The 17,500-nt window shown below is 42.3% G+C and overlaps 1 protein-coding gene across 1 annotated transcript in view; it reads right to left on the bottom strand.

Moving 5' to 3' along the window:
- Nucleotides 1–17,500, bottom strand: part of LOC121856847 (sulfotransferase 1A1-like) — a gene marked incomplete in the record, with an annotated part of 58,548 nt that overhangs the window by 39,868 nt on the left and 1,180 nt on the right. The window contains 1 exon segment of the mRNA XM_042352602.1: nt 5,299–5,444. Within this exon segment, the coding sequence (XP_042208536.1) occupies nt 5,299–5,444 (146 nt within the window).

Below are 17,500 nucleotides of genomic sequence, written 5' to 3'. Positions count from 1 at the left end.
TTTTTATTTTTTTTTGACAGTGTGAGAAGGGGCCAAGATCTGGTTGAGCCTTGATGATCGAGACAAAACACTGCCGCTCTGTTGTCCATGGCAAACAGAAATGTCATGTTTTTGAAATTTGGGTTTGCCAACAAAAAGAATAGGACTACTCCTAATTCTTTTATGTTTATGTGTGTGTCCCAGAGGGAGTTGCTCCACTTCTCTTGACGGAACTCTGCTTTTCAGGAACGGTATCCCCATTCAATCTCAAATGCGTCCGTACAAACGACCAAGTCTGTTTGAGGGAGAACCCAGGGAGATGAACCGATTAGATTATCCAAATTTGTCCACCAAGACAGATGATTCTTGATCTGAATAGGGAGAAGAAGCAATATTTTTGTTTCTATGAAGCAACTTCGACCCCCAGATGAGTTAGTTGCTTCTTCCTTAACTTGCTCAAAGGAACCACTATGGTTGTAAAATTCAACAGACCCAGTAGTTTTTCCCAATCATGCCAAGAAGCCTCTTGGCAACTTGGCTTCTACTTGGTTTATCACATCTGTTACTTTTGCTTCTGGTAGACTGACTGACTGCTGATTGGTGTCCCAATGGAGACCTAACCAATCCAATTTCTGACATGGTACGAGATTTGATTTGACCTGGTTTATCTTCAATCCTAGGTTTTGAAATAGTACTAGTGTACGTTGGGTCGCCCTTTGACAGTCTTCGAAAGAGTTTCCCTCTATCAGCCAATCGTCTAGATAAGCAAAAGTTCTTATGCCCTCCTTCGCAAGGATCTCCTTGGGGATGTTCGCCAGTTTTGTAAACACTTATGGTGCAAGTGTCAGGCCGAATGACATCACTGTGAATTGATAACTTACATCCCCCACTGCGAACATAAGAAACTTTCTGTACCTGGGAGCAACAGGAACGTGATAATAGGCATCTCCGAGATCCACTTTTGAGATAAAAGCATTGGGCAGAAGTAGATGCTTCAGATAATCGTAAGTGAGCATCTTGAAACTTCTTTTGGTAATGAACTTGTTCAGGATGGAAAGATGTAAAATCCACCTCAATTTGTCGCTGCCTTTTTGGGGACTGGGAACAGGCAAGACATGAAGCACTTCTCTGACTGCAACAGTTCTATCACACCTCTGTTTAACAGTTGAATTACAAATTCTGTGAGTAAGGGGGTTTGATTATGACCCCCTTTTGGTAACACTAGCGGAGGGCACCTCAACCAAGTCCATGTGAGGCCCCGTTTGATTGTCTTGTACGCCCATATGGAAGAAGTCCACCTGTTTTCCCAACCCCGAGACGACCCAACTGTCTGGCTTCATTGGAAAGGAGTGGTCGCTGAAGTAGTAGAATAAGGTCTCCTTCCACTTCTAAAGGAACAGCCACCCCTACTACATCTTGAATTGTTTCCTCCTCGAAAGTTTCTTCTAAGTTGATACTGAACCTAGCAGCTGATCCTGTTCCCCTGTTAGACCTTCCTCTTTTAAATTTCCAAAAGGTCTGAGGACTCCTTGGAACAGTAATATTAATAGCTTGTTCATCAAACAAAACAGGAGAAAGAGGGGAAGAATGTAGCAATAAATAAGCACTACCACTTAAAGCATTATTAGTGGCTTAATTTTACTTTTATCCTCTTCACCACTGATCAGCACGTTAGCCGCTTGGGCGATCAGTCACGTCTCTGATTACTTTTCCTTTTCATTTATCTTCTTCACAAAAAGATCGGCTCACTAGCCGCCCGGGCGATCGGTCACGTCTCTGATTACTTTTCCTTTTCTTTTATCCTCTTCACCAAATACTGGGCATGAACCGACTCCTGAATGTACCTGAACCCGCTCCAGTGTTGGTCAAGTCTTGTCTTGAAAGAGCTCACACTCGGTGCGGTCACAACACTCTCTGGTAGATTGTTCCAAGAGTTTACAACCCACACTCCGAAAAAGTTTACCCTCACAGTTTTCCGGACTTGCAGCTTTTTCAATCTTGAGCTGTGACCTCTTGAGGGGCGAGCGTCAGCCAGCTCCAAGTAAGGACACTCAACTGTGTAGTGCCCCCTGAGATGCTTATACACCTCAACTAGGTCCCCCCTTGCCCGTCTGTTGTATAAGCTAGGCAAGTTCAGGCGCTCCAATCTCTCAGGGTAGCTGAGGTGCCGAAGCGCAGGCACCAGTCTGGTCGCCCTCCTTTGTACATTTTGAACCAACTGACAGTCCCTAGCATATCTCGGGGACCAGATGGGGTGACAGTACTCCAGATGGGGAAGCACTTCACTCATGAAGATCGCTACGAGGGATGGACCGTCTAGATATCTGGACGACCTTCTTCTAAGACCCGATAATTTATTTGCCTGGTTTACCTTCTTCTCGCAATGGCCCGAGATCTTCAACTCTTTGTCAACATACACATCTCGGTCCTTCTCACATTCAGTCTCAACTAGTGCAGTTCCTTCATCCCGTTGGGACATATGATACGCCTCCTTACCCTTGGTACGCACCATGTGCATCCTCTTACACTTCGTGACATTGAATCTCAGCAGCCATTTCTTCGACCATTCCTGGAGCCCACAGAGGTCCTTCTGCATCTCTTCACAGTCCGCTTGGTTCTTAATTTCCCGAAATAACTTGGCGTCATCGGCAAACATTTGCATGGAGCAGTGTACAACTTCAAGCACGTCATTTATGAAACAAACAAACAACTGCGGGCCCAATACACTGCCCTGTGGCAGCCCACTTGTGACAGGTGCAGATGACGATTTCGTGCCATTAATCACCACACACTCCTTGCGGTCATGTAGAAAGTCTTCCATCCACATAGGACATTTACCCGAATTCCGTACCCTTCCAGTTTGATTTTCAGCCTTTCATGGGGTACACTGTCGAAAGCCTTGGCAAAATCTAGGTAAATATTGTCGATATTACCACCCCGTTCCAGAATATGGGTCCAAATATCCAATACCTTGAGCAATTGTGTTAAGCAGGAGCGCCTCGGCATAAAACCGTGTAGTCAATCCTTTACAAGGTTGTTTTGTAGTAGATGTTCCATCACGGTATCTCTGATAATACTCTCAAGTACTTTACATATTATGCTGGTCAGGCTCAACGGTCTATAGTTGTTCGTGGAGTGACGATCGCCCTTCTTAAAGATAGGACTCACATAAGCCACTTTCCATTCACTGGGGACCTTTCGTTCACCCAGGCATTTACAAAACAGGATCTTAAGGGGCTCAGCAAACTCGTTGCTCAACTCTTTTAGCACTCAAGGATGCACCATGTCAGGGCCGGGACTCTTATGGACCTTTAGCTTTGACAGTTTATTTCTAATACCCTCTTCTGTGAGCACAATGTGGGTCAGTGCTGTAATGGTCATGATAAGAGCTAACCTGAAAACCTTAAGGAATCATATTACGCTCAAACGTCCACAAAACCTTCCGAGTCCCCCAGTGGAAACGTCCCCCGTTTTCTCTGTTTCCCCCGCCTTTGTCTATTGGAACAGACGCTGTATGCTGGGACCTGTTGCCATCCATTCCTTTGTAATCAATTTAATTTTGCTTTCGATAGCTGAGTCAGAGCATTGTTAGTGAAGATAATAGTAGAGAATGAAAATGAGTTCATAGTCTCAATTTCAACGTCAGAGTGTACCGTGAATTAATTCATCGGAATAGGAGTAGCTGGACTCCCTGGCCTAGTTTGAGTGAGGGCGCCGCGGGCATTTTAACCGTTAGTAAGTGCCCGTCCCTTCATCCATACAGGTATGCCATTCCACTCTGTGTTGTAATTCGCTCTTCTTTAAGTGATTTGACCCAATTAATAGTTGCTTGTGCAAGCGTTACAGTAACGTAGTTGATATGCTCTGAGTGAAGTCATATTTACGTCTTTAACGTCCCCTGAAACATGATGTTGTTGTCACCCGTTAGTAAGTGCCCGTCCCTTCATCCATACAGGTCCCTAACGCAGCCTAGGCCGTGTCTGTAGGGTGGATGTTGTATCCACAATGTCTGGGGAGATGTCCGAGGTCAAGTAGGATCTGTTACCTTCGTGAGACCCGGCCGTCAGACACTTCAGACTACCTATAGCCCCCATAGCTGGCTCGTCTAGCCCTAACGCTCGGTCCACGAGGTGACGCCGGATCACCAAGCCACACACCACTACCAGCCCCCATCATTGGTGGATGAGTGTCTAACTCAGTAGGGCTATTTGTGTGGTGGAATTAATCCACTGGGATCTCCAGAGTTCGTCGGATAGTACTCCATGGTGGCTGGACCCCATGGCTGTTGCTTGAGTAACACACCTGACGACTGAGTGTTGTAGTGGCAGTTGCCCTAGTATTTATGGTGCTAAGTGACCATAATAGTTGTGTTCTTGAGTATGTCCACCCAGTAGGGTTGGAAGTGTTATATGTCCACCCAGTAATGGTGTGAGTATGTTGAGCCTGAGGGCCTAGTACTAGAGTTCGTCTGTTAGTACAAACCAATTCTTTCTTCTAATTTCATATTCATGTTTAAATAAACTTTGTATTTGTATAATTGTGTCTATTATTTACCTACAGTATTTACCGTTATTTCTTCCCTATTGCTTGATACTATCATTACACCTACCCACGAGCCTCCTATCGTCACGCTACCAATGGTGATAAATATAAGAGTAAAAGGAATTGTTACTGGCACACAGAGGCCCTCATAAATGGTGGGAGTTCAAGCCCTCATAAATGGTGGCAGTAGCAGCCCTCATAGTGCTGTGTCGAACTGTCTGTCCCCAAACGCAGGAAGGTTAATCGCATCCTCTCTTGTGAACCCCGAGGAAAAGAAGCTGTGCAATGCCTCAGCTTTATCCTGGTCAGAATATGCGTCACTGCCATCTTCAAGCCTCAGGACTAATACTCCTACTCGCGTTTTCAATTTTGACTTTGCATAGCGGTAAAACGCCTTTGGGTTTGACTTGACCTCGCTTGAAGGTTAGTAATTACAATAGGCTATCAATAATTAAGAAATTACTGTATGAGAGATGGAACTCTGTTCACATTCTTTATACCCAACAAGTCAGACCAGTCGATGTTCTATATTTCCTCTTTTATTTCATGGTAATCACTATTGTAATATATTAACTTTGCCCTACTCTTGTTATAGGATTTACTAAGTAGCAGTTAAATCTGAAGGAACATGTTACGTAATAGCTTGTGTTCCATAGGAAATATATGTTTCAAATTGTCCAACATATTCTCCTCATTGCTTGAAAAAATTCCTAACAAACAGTACAGTACCTTATGACTCAGGTAGTATTAAAACTAAAGAAACAGTAACAGCCTTACTCAATTTGTGGTGATCGAATCAACAAACTCTTGTGAGCGTCAGGGTGGATCAAGTCTGGGTTATGCAACATCGTCCAGAGGATTTCTTGCATCCACGTCGTACCGGACTTGGGTGCTGTCATTAACACCACGTCGCTGGACTTAAGCTGAGGACACATGATGAGTTACTGTACTATCCTCAAATATTCAATTATACAATAAAGTATTGTAAAAGTGCAGTACTAAATATATTATGGGAACAGTTAAATTAACATATTAAAACATTCAAATTTATTGTACGGTATGTATGCACTCATAGCTCACTTGTATCTGTCTAAATCTGCGGTTCACAAACTGGTTGGTGCGAGGTTGGTATGGGAGGGGAGATTAGCCATTTGAAAAACATGTACAGTATTGACATTTTTTTCTTTATCAAGAAATTTTCAATAAAATTGTGCAACAATAATTGTTTTTCTTAGTACTGTATATTTCAACCTTCCCCACATGCACGAGATACATAGATAAATAATTACGAGTTAGTTGATCCTGAAAGTATTATGAATACTTGATTAAATTTAATTAAAAAACAGGGGAGGCATGAAGGTTTGGTAAAAAGCAAAAGGGAGGCATAATGTGAAAAAGTTGGAACCCACTGCTCTAAATGATGTCAGTGGAGGTAAGTGTAGGGAGGTGGAGGCAGCACCTGTGAATACCTACCTTCACTACCACCCTAACCCCTCCTATAATCTTTGTGTCATTTAAATCATAACTTCTGTCACCTCACTTTTACAGCCTCCTCTCAACTTTTAATTTTTATCCTCTTCACTACTGACCGGCTCGTTAGCCACTTGGGCGATCGGTCACGTCTCTGATTACTTTTCCTTTTCTTTTATCCTCTTCACCAAAATATCGGCTCGATAGCCGCTTGGGCGATCGGTCACGTCTCTGTTACGCACTGTTGGCAAGTACTGGGCATGCACCGGCTTCTGAATGTACCTGAACCTGCTCCAGTGTTGGTCAAGTCTTCTCTTGTTATTCTGCCACTTGCCGTCATTAACACTTTCTGAAAGGTAACTGTCCTGAGTTCACAACCTACACCTGAAAAGTTTGCCTCAAAGGAAGTTTCTTGGACTTGCAGCTTCAATCTTGAGCTGTGACCTTTGAGGGGAAGTGAGTTGCCGCCAGTCGGCGCAGCGACACTGAATAGTGCCCCTGATGCTTATATTAATCTTTACCCAGCGCTCACGCCCTCCGTCTGTGTTATGTTGTGCAAAGTTCGGTGCTCCAATCTCTCAGGGTAGCTGAGGTGCCTGAAGTGTAGGCACCAGTCTGCGCCTTCCTTGAATATTTCGTAACCAACTGATAAGTCCCAATATATCTCGAGGACTGTGACGGGGTGACAGTAATTCAGATGGGGAAGCAATCACCCACACCGTTATGACGGACCAACATATCTGAACAAATCTAATAGGACCTAATATATTTGTTGATTTACCTTCTTCTGCACAGCCTTGAGAACTTCAGCTCATTTGCCAACATACACTTCCAGGTCCTCACATTCAGTCTCAAATAGTACACTTCTTCATCCGCCGTGGCGCGATGTATGCCTCTACCCTTTGGTACGCACTAGTGTAATCCTTCACACTTCGTGGACATTGAATCTCAGTAAATATTTCTAATATCCCTGGAGACGCTGCAGGTCCTTCTTGCAGCTCTTCGCTGTCCGTTGGTTCTTGATTTCCTGGAAATAATCTTACCACGCCTACCAGCAAACATTTGTGCGGAGGGAATGTACACACACCAGTACGTCATTTATGAAACAAACAAACAACAATCGTTCCACTGGCACCCAGTGGCACCTCGCTTGTGACAGGTGGTACGATGATGATTTCGTGCCATTAATCACCACACCGTTTGTAGTCATGAAAGTCTTCTATCCATACTTGTGACATTTCCCCAATTCCTGTACCTCTGGTTTATTTTCAGCTTTTTTTTTTCGTTGGGTACAATAAGGAGTGCCTGGCAAAATTCCAGGTGTAAATATTGTCAATATTACTTCAATTCCCTGTTCCAGAATATGGGTCCAAAATATCCTAAATACCTGAAGTAAATTGTGCTGGCAGGAGCCCCGGCGGCGTAAAAACTCGTGTTGGCAATCCCTTTGGCAAAGGTTGTTTTGTAGTAGATGTTCCATCGCGGTATCTCATAATACCCTCTAAGTACTTTATTATGCTGGTCAGGCTTAACTGTTCTATAGTTGTTCGGAGTATCGATCGCCCTCTTCTAGCATAGGACCTCATAAGCCATAATGGCCCATCAGACCTTTCGTTCATCCAGGCATTTACAAACAGGATCTTATGGGCCTGGCAAACCCTGCTGCCTAACTTTTAGCACTTAGATGCACCTTATGTTGTGGACTGGACTCTTGCGGACCTTAGTTTTATTGAAGTTTATTTCAATAATTTCTGTGAGGCAAATACTGGCTTCAGTGCTGTGTTGTCTCGTCTGTCCCTCAACGCAGGAAGACCGCATCCTATAGGACACTGCGAAGAAGCTGTTCATCACCTGCCGTCCTATTGTAATCTGCGTAATCTTAACATCTTCAAGCTTCAGTCTGAGCGGCCATACTACGCATTTCGATTCTTTGTATATAGAAAACGCCTTTTGGCCGACTTCTGGATCTGCTATAATCAGCCTCTGAAATCTTTTCAGCCTTATAATATCTTATCTTGTTTAGTTTCTGGCTCTTGGGCATGTTGTCCTCCGTCCTCGTGCTCTTCATCAATCTAACCCACGTCTTAAATTTATGGGTTTCTTTAACTATGGTCGAGACGCCACATGGCTTATGTGTAGGGATCCCCATTCCTGGTATGGCACTGGGTTAGTCTCGGTATGTATTTTTCTGACCAAATGGGTCACTTTTACTAGCGCGATGGTGTCCAGCAAAACCGTGTTCTGTGCGTTTTAATGTGTCAGGGCCATGGATACCCCTCATCTCTTCTCCCTCATCCTGTTGTAATTCTTTCCTGTAATATTTGCACTTTAATATATCTTATCTTGAACTAGGTAATAACAAAGTTAAATCCTGAATGACAACACTATTTGCGACTGATGCCAACTGGGGCAACGTGTTCCAGTTTGTTTCACCATACCCTCCTATTTGTCATGATGAGGCTAGTGGTTGGGTGCCTACCCCTCTGTGTGTGTCGGGTCTCCCTAACTTGTTGAACAGAAAATTATCTCTCAGAGTCTCTGGGCTAAAAGAGTAGCAGGGTTATCTGTCACTTGGGTGAAACCTGTTTCGAGTCGATGTTGCCATATATAAGTCCCCTTATGATAAGGAGGTAGTTTCAAGGATATACATACATTGTCTATTAAAGCTTCTTGTTCTTGATTTAGCTCGGGTGTATTCAGATACACCTGACAATAAGTAAGTCCTTCCCTTTAGCTGACCTTAAAATCACTGACCTTCAAAAACATCCTCTGTACCGCCTGGCTAGCTCCAAGGTCTTGCGTAGCATAGATAACCACACCTCTTGCGCATCTTATAGCGGTTCAGCGAGTCATATCCAGCACATTGAACCCGACTCACAATATAGGCCGTGTACCTTCGTAGTGTTTCCAAACCCGCTCTCTCTTTACCAAGCGAACGCAGCTCGGTATTATGCGTACATAACATTCAGCCGAATTTGTTCCCGGAAAGTAACGTCTCTTGTTCTTAGGTAGTAACCCCCCTGGCATTCTCAGAAGCCGCATAATAATTGCATTTGGCGAGTGTGGTTTGCAGGAGGTCATTGTTTCAGGAAAGCGCTCGCCTCCTCCCGCGGAGCTGCCGCCCTCCGGGCGGGAGATAGAGGTGAGTGCGCTGCTGTCCCCGGCCCTGCGTCGGGCAATGACTTGTTTTAATTGTAGTGGATTTCCACCAAACGCTGTTTGTTCGTATAGCCGACCCCCGCGAATTCCATTGTGCAACGCCTGCCCAGGGTCAAACGTGCGCCGCCCACGGAGCGGGGGTCAATCTACTTAAGCTACCAAGTCTGATGCAAGACCTGGACTCCGCATCCGCTCTTTCACCTGCTACCGTCCAGCCAGCAACATCGTCCTCCTCCTCCGCCTGTTTCGCTGAGGAACTCGTGCTCCCGCTTTATGAGCATGCGGGCGAATTCCATGTTAAGTCCTCTCCTCTGAGCACCCTCAGCCTCAACCAGTTTCTACATCATAAGAATCCACATGCTCTTCCCAGCACCAAGCCATTTCAGGTATCCGGGGTCACAACATGTAGTTATAGAGAGCAGACAGGAGTTTCTTTTCCAACTCATCCTGAGTGTGAACCAACATCCCAAAACTGCACACCTGTTAACCTCCTGAGTTAAACCTGAGTGCACCCAACCCCGCCTTCTCCCTCCCCTCCTCTGCTTCTCTTCAAACCTGCAGGAGCTTCTGAAGGTTCTGTAATATTACCAAAAGTGATCTTGGATGAATGAAATACACCCGGAGATTTTCCCGGCGTTTGCTAAGTTTTGGTTCGCTGAATAACCTCCCATTTCTCTCCCAGATTCCATCTAGTGATCCAGGGGCAGGTTGTCTCTGCTTTTGTCCAGCCTCCTCACATCCTGAGGGGTTGATGGCATCTTCAGAACCTCTCTGTAATAAATATTTTGTGAACTGCACTTATTGTGTTAACATACTCCGGTTCCTCCGCCAGGCTCCAAAGTAGGGACTCCAAAACTATTACATTGTTCCTGCGCTGGAGACGTTCCCAGTTGTTCCTCTCCCTAACAGTACCACTTTTCATTTTCACATAAGCCCAGAGTCCCTAGCTGCTGTGAACCTGTTCTGATCCTCCACACTTCCCGCCCCTCCCCGGGGTCTCCTCGCCCTATGTCAGTATAACCTCTTAGCAACCAACTTCATTCGCTATTACTTCCTCAGTTCGAAAGATCTTTCCTAACTTGTTCTAGTTTCATAACCAGCAAGGCCTCTAGTTTCATTTATTTACGTCCTTAGGAAAACTGTTCCCAGCGGCTTGCAGTCGTTGTCTTTATTTAACCTTGACTACAAGCCAAGGCAATAACAGCAACAGCCTTTCTATGCTATGACAGTTTGCAAAACATAATAAACACTGTAAGGGCCAGGCCTGTACCCTCCATACCTGACGTCCCCCTGCAAATCATATATCATACTCATGGTTGTTGTTGTTGTTGGGGTGCATACTGTGAATAGATCAATATTTAAAAATAAAGAGGAAAAAAGAACAGTACTAGCTGCCCTACTCTGGCTTCTTAAAACCTGCCCTATTGCTTTAGAGTTTCTCCTTGCTTCTCTTCCACTTCAGCGTTTAACGGCATTTATAAAGCATCTCTGCGTACACTGCATTTTGCTATCAACGGATTATATACAATCCACTCAGTCCTTTAGAAACACAGAAAAATAAAAAAAAACTTTCTTTGGGGCTGGTATAGAATGCTTTAAGGATAGCCAAGATTAATGATTTTAGTTGATTTTTTTTTCAACCAGTATTTCCTTATACTTCCTTTTCCTGTTCTCATCGACGACTATATCTCTTTTGTGCTATCACCGTACAGTACATCATCTCCCTGTGAATGGTGCATTGTAGGCACAGTTTCAGTCCACGAGAAAGCACACAAACAAAATAAATTTAAAGTCCTGTGGCACAACCAGTTTCAGCAGCAGCAGTAAAATTCCCTCCAGCTAGTCTCACAGTCAGTAACATCTCAACTTTAAGTTATTTACAAACCCTTCTGCGGGCAATGACATCTCACTCGAACTATCACTGCTACAAACTCATCTCCCTGAATGCATTATGGACACAGTTTCATCCAACCACACAAACAAAAAAAACGAAAGTCTCTGTGGCGCCCATAACACGACTTGGTCTCTGCTTACAGTGGTGCCCAACAGCCTTGCTAGTTAGTAGTAGGTATTCACTTTAATTTCATTTATAACATCTTCTGCGGTCACTGATGACAATTACAGAACTGACTTACCTAATATTACAGAACCATACATTCCATGTTGGCCTTTACCAAAGCTAGTAGACCATAACTCTGTAAAAAATATATTAAAAGCTCTGTCATCGCGGCGGGAAAAGTGATTTAGAAGTTATAGGCCTCTTGACCCGGCTGTACCCAACTCGGTGAAACTTAGTTTCTAGTGCAATACAATCTCACTTAGCATTAAAAAATCCCAACACTTATAATTTCACATCACTAAGAACGATCTTGATGATCTTATGTAATCACTGTCCAAATCCGCTGCCTCAACAAACGAAAGCCTGAACAATTTCATTTGTTACAGAGAGGCAACACGACCCGACCCGCCCAACGTCCAACTCACTTGTTGCTTTCCTTTTTGATATGTTGACAAATTCGGAAACCGGCTGACTAGTGGAGGATTGACGACTTAATGTAAGAGGTAAATTTACCTGCACCTGACAGACACATAGATCACTCTAATGCTAGTATAAGTGATGACCCCTCCCTGGTTAAACATGTACTGTACAGGGAGGCAGGGGTCACACAGTGCCGACACAGTGCCATATATATATATATATATATATATATATATATATATATATATATATATATATATATATATATATATATATATATGTATATACTAGAATCATTTGTTGAATTGCATCCAGGTACGGTTATATAATATTAAGTAGCAATGTACTCCATAGCGATAAGGAGAACTCAGGGTATATAAATGGTTGGGAAAGTCCAATTGATCCAGGCTAGTGCTATCCGGGCTAAGTGTAGATTGTGTTTGAAGGTCTACTATTTACATCTGAATGTGTTTTAGCAAACTAACTTACGAAGATATCATATGAAATAAATGAAACAAGATGATCTGTACAAAAAAAATAAATGTATCATAACTATGTAGAGGTGTTGGAAGTGATCCAGAAACTATACTTGAAAATATCTTGTATGCATCGGAGTGAACTTAACACCTCGTCTCCTCGGTGACGTATACCCACGACATGTAAGTGATCAGAATCTTATGTCTGTGTTCAAGTAATGCAATGTGTGAGAGATCCAATTACAGTTTTAATGAAGTGGATATACCACGCTAGAACATTCGTCTTTTCGTTTCCGGGTAGCGTCCTTTGTCCGGACTACACAGGTTTGAGTTGATAATATGGCCCAATTAATTCCAGGAACTGTCAAACATGAGCCGTATTCTGTATGTAAGTTAGGATTAAAATATGTATTTATTAGGCACAAGGTTACAATAAACAGGAAAGTGTTCATGTAGAACCATAAGAAATCAAATTGAAAATTAAAGATTGGAAACTGTAATTCTAATCGGTGAAGAGCGTAGAGACATCGGCCTTCAGTCGTGCCTGCTCCTTCACCAACACAGGTCAGTGAACTTCATCGGGCTGTATTCGCCCTAAAAACCAAGACTTATATTGCAGTTATTACAGATTAAACCTTGCCTGATGTATAAAAATTAGAAATAGTAATGTGTTAGTGTGTGATAACGAGCCTATAGGCATTATTCACGATCGTTGCCTGCTCCTTCACTAACACAGGTCCCCTGCGCGCTCTAAACTCACCAGAACGGTGGCCATTACCTCCGTGAGCCTCACCATGTGAGATACTTCTCCAATATACAACTCCTGTGAACCTGTGGATTCAGCATACCACCCACACATAGTAGGAATACATAAATGGAATGTGAGAAACTCGCAGTCGTCACTTGGGAGCGACCTATAATACCAGACGTAGAAACAGTACTGGTATGTCTCTTGTTGAAGCCCTCGTCTCTACCCACCGGGGACGGTGTGCTGGAACGAGTGCCTGTGTATTTTCAATCACAAGGTCCATACTTGGGTGTAGAGTATAACCGGGGTGTGGAGATGATGTTACAAGGTGGTGAGATGGTGCTATAATGTATAATAACCTAAGTTACTATATTCAAAACAGGTGGAGCAGTCTGATGTGTTGGAGTATATGGTGGAAAGGGATGACCGAGGTAAGGAGGTCACTGATTAGTCTATGAGCAACAAGTATATGGATGACATGCAATTAATGTAAGACGTCTATTGGTGAGCAGTGTAACTAGAATCACAGTTGTTCTTCTGAGGAAGGCCAACGCTTCTTGTATTTGATGGAATGCAATATGTTTAGAAGGAATAAATTAGTTAAGACATGTTATTGTTTCATCCTTCTTTCCCTTATCGATTTGGTCAATGAAAACCAACCCAATGCCTAGTTCATATCACGCTACCTAACAGGCTACATACTGCCCAGAGGGTCTGGTGGCAGCAACCTTTAAATTAAGACTATAGTTAAGTTATTCCCCTAGAATTATGGCCCAGAATCTGGCAGTATAAGAGAACACTCCTGTTAGCTATTGTTAACTTCTTTCGCCCTATCTAAACCATAATGGAGATCGAATAAACTTACTTGCAACACTGATGGAGGCGTGCTACTCAAAGGGACGAGGCCAAGTGGTCGTTTTCGCCAGAGACGTGCGCACGGACGTCTGCTTTCCCTACGCCAGCGCTTACTGAACTGCCGCCCTCCTCGTCTCAAGCGGCCGCCCAGCCTAGTGGCGTCATCTTTTGCATAACTAATAGTTTCTTTTGGGACACACATAACATATTTAGACTGAAACGATTTACAATTACTTTAAATTTAATAATACCCTTAACTTCATGAATCTTCTCTACATTAATTCGATAAAAGTCGTTTAATTTAATGAGCCTAGTTCAAAATGCTTCAGCTCTCTTGGGGATTGCAGGCTTATTGATTTGCCATGAGGCGTGGTGTTTCAGCTGATCGGTCATTTTCGTTTAACGTCTCTAAATATCACAAAATTTCTGAATATATATACATATATATACATACATATATATATATATATATATATATATATATATATATATATATATATATATATATATATATATATATATATATATATATATATATATATATATATATACCAGTCGAATTTACTGGACTTTAATTTCTCACTTGACTTGGGGTTTATTAAAATTTAATAGATGGTAAAGGCAGTGGAAAGCCCTTACAAGAAAAAATCGAACAGCACAAGAACACTTAAATCTACTACACAAAATGAACTGTCCGTGACCCGTGGAAGGATAAGCGTCTGTGATTGGATGAATGAGACACACTGTAAAATTTAGTACACATATTCCCTCAACACTAAAACACAATCAAATAATGGTACACCAATATAGCACCTCTTAACCAAACTTTAAACACTACTCTGGGGAATAAAGTTATACATGACATAAAAATTATCTAGAAACACAGGCACAATAAATTTGAAGTATTAAGAAATGTTGTTTGCACACATGAACAGGCCTTGGGCTTTCACAAAATAATATCAGTCACTTAGAAATGGTACTAAAATAAGAATTAAATACTCACACAATGAATAGGTATGGGGTCTTCAACAAAATAATATCAGTCACTGAGAAATGGTAAAAAAGATAAGAAATTAAATACTCTACAATGAATAGGTACAGGGCTTTCAGCAAATAATATCCTCAACAAAATTATAGCACCCCAACAGGTGTACACTTCCTAACCCTAACCTAACCTGCTCTGGGAACAGGTTATACCTGAGATCAGAATTATGAAGAATTAAGGGCATTAAAAATCAAATACAGTATCCTCTGGTTCACTTAATGGCACAAACATTCAAAAAAAACACTACTATCAAAATTATTTAAGAAATATTAAACTACCGTCAAGATGATATCAGTCTGAGGAATGGTGTACTACACCGTGATAAGGAAGATAAATGTTCCTCTAGGTATCTCCTAGAGTCCTAGACTCCACGGTCTCAGTGTGACCATTAATATACTCAGATAGCCTCAGTGTACTCCCAGTGGTCATGGGCAAGAAGAGTGAGCCAATCAGACCTTGTGCAGTTGAGAGAAACTTTGGCTTCCGTTAGCAAGAGGGTTTCACTAGCTGCTCGGGACATATGGGGTTGTGCACGAGGTAAGAAACTGATCACCCTGCTGATGCGTCGTGTCGTGTTGGTTATGGGCACTTTCGTTCACTCAAGATCCTTCCTCTACCCGCTAAACAGTGACAGGCCTACACTGGTCGGTCAATGGCGACAATCGCCACCCTCAATCATCAACGGCAGTCTCAAGCGGCAGTCAATCTCTACGCATCAACTCCGGTCAACTCCAATCAACTCCGGTCAACTCCAATCAAGTGGGTTCTGGCAGAAACCTGAAATGAACTCACTGTTAGCTCTAGTTTACTTTATCACTGCCCTATCCAACCCTGTCTGAGAGATCGAATGAGACTTACTTGTTATACTGCAATAGCGTTGCGGTGGCTAAGCCCGCGTGACTAATTGCTACGATGAATGAACGTCTTGTCTTATGAATGCTCTCGGGATGGCCTGCAGCGTCGCGTCCCAAAGGCGCTAAGCGGTCCCCTCTGATATATTTACACGCCTAACTAATAACTCCTTGGGACCACGGCGTAACATTATTCAGACTGCTAAACGATCTATAATAATTTCAAATTCAATAAAATCCCTTAATATGAATCGCATCATTATTAATTCGGTAAATCACATTAATAATATCATATAGGCCTAGTTCACAGTCTCTACTTCACAGGCAAGCAGCTCCCCTCCCCTCAGATGACCTTGAGCGCTCAGTATCACTCATGGCAGAGCATTTGAAATTACTCTGAAATTTCTGAATATTACATATATATATATATATATATATATATATATATATATATATATATATATATATATATATATATATATATATATATATATAAATAATTTATATACAAGAAAGAAACATGTATTTTCTTTTTCCTTATATATATATATATATATATATATATATATATATATATATATATATATATATATATATATATATATATATATATATATATATATTCAGAAATTTCAGTGTAATTTCAAGCGCCATTGGCGATACTGAGTTTTCAAGGTCGTCTGAGGAAAGACTCCTCACATAGCAGAGGTTGTGGAACTGGTCGCTGTGAGATTAATTAGTGAGAGAATGAGTATATCAATCTGAATGTTCCGAGGTGGGTGGAAGCAGAACGACGCTGGCATTGGTCAGCAAAGACGTCCCTCGCATCCTTCACAGAAATAGTCCGCGGGCCACACACACAAAACTGGGATTTCGTCAGGGCAATTGACCTCAGAAATTGACTGGGGTGGCTGCCGTTTGAGACTGCTGTTGATGATTGGCGATTATGCAGTGGAACAATCAGTGCAGGCGTGTCACTGGTTAGCGGGGAGCAAGGATCTCTTGGTGAGCGGTGCTCCCGACAACTAAAACGTCACGGGCCAGCATCAGCATTGGGTGATCAGTTCTTACCACGTGGGTGCACAACACCACACCCGTGTCCTCAGGTCAGATAAGTATTACCTACTGGCCATAGTCTCCTGTGGTTCCTCTTCCCGCCTATGGATGCACTGAGAGTGCAGACTATCTGAATCAGAATTAATGGTCATACACTGAGACCAGGGTCTAGGGATACCTAGAAAACATTTTATCTCCTTATTACGGTGTATGTTGAGTTGGGTGGAGCATGGTTCACGGGTATTAGTGGACCCAGTAACCCATAATAATAGTGACAATATTTTTGTGTGTAGTTAGTACCATTTTCAGTTCCTGATATTATCTTGGCGTGTGTAGTAATAGTTCTAAATGATTTTGATAGTATTGTTTTTTTAATGTTGTGTCACTAAGTGGAACCAGAGTGAAACTGTGATTTAATTCCTTTAATGCATCTAATTTTTCTTTATAATTCCGATCTCAGGTATAACCTTTGTTCCCCCAGAGTAGTGGTTAAGTTAGGTTAAGTAATTATTGCATCTGTTGGGGTGATATAATTTTGTTGAAAGCTTGAAAGGCCTGTTCATGTGTGCAAGCAACATTTCTTAATACTTCAAATTTATTATTTGCCTGAGTTTCTAATATTTTCTATATCGTATAACTTTTATTCCCCAGAGTAGTGTTTTAAGTTCAAGTTAAGAAGTGCTATTGGTGTACCATTATTTGATTGTGTTTGTAGTGTTGGAGGAATATAAGTGTCTAAATTTTACAGTGTGTCTCATTCATCAGTCACAGACGCTATCCTTCCACGGGTCCGGACAATTCATTTTGTTTAGTAGATTTAAGTGTTCTTGTGCTGGTTCA

Source organism: Homarus americanus, unplaced genomic scaffold (genome assembly GCF_018991925.1).
Source record: "Homarus americanus isolate GMGI-L3 unplaced genomic scaffold, GMGI_Hamer_2.0 scaffold1024, whole genome shotgun sequence".
In the NCBI taxonomy this organism is placed as follows: Eukaryota; Metazoa; Arthropoda; class Malacostraca; order Decapoda; family Nephropidae; genus Homarus; species Homarus americanus.
The sequence above is the reverse complement of the archived record's forward strand: the minus strand, read 5'-3'. Positions and strand labels throughout refer to the sequence as shown.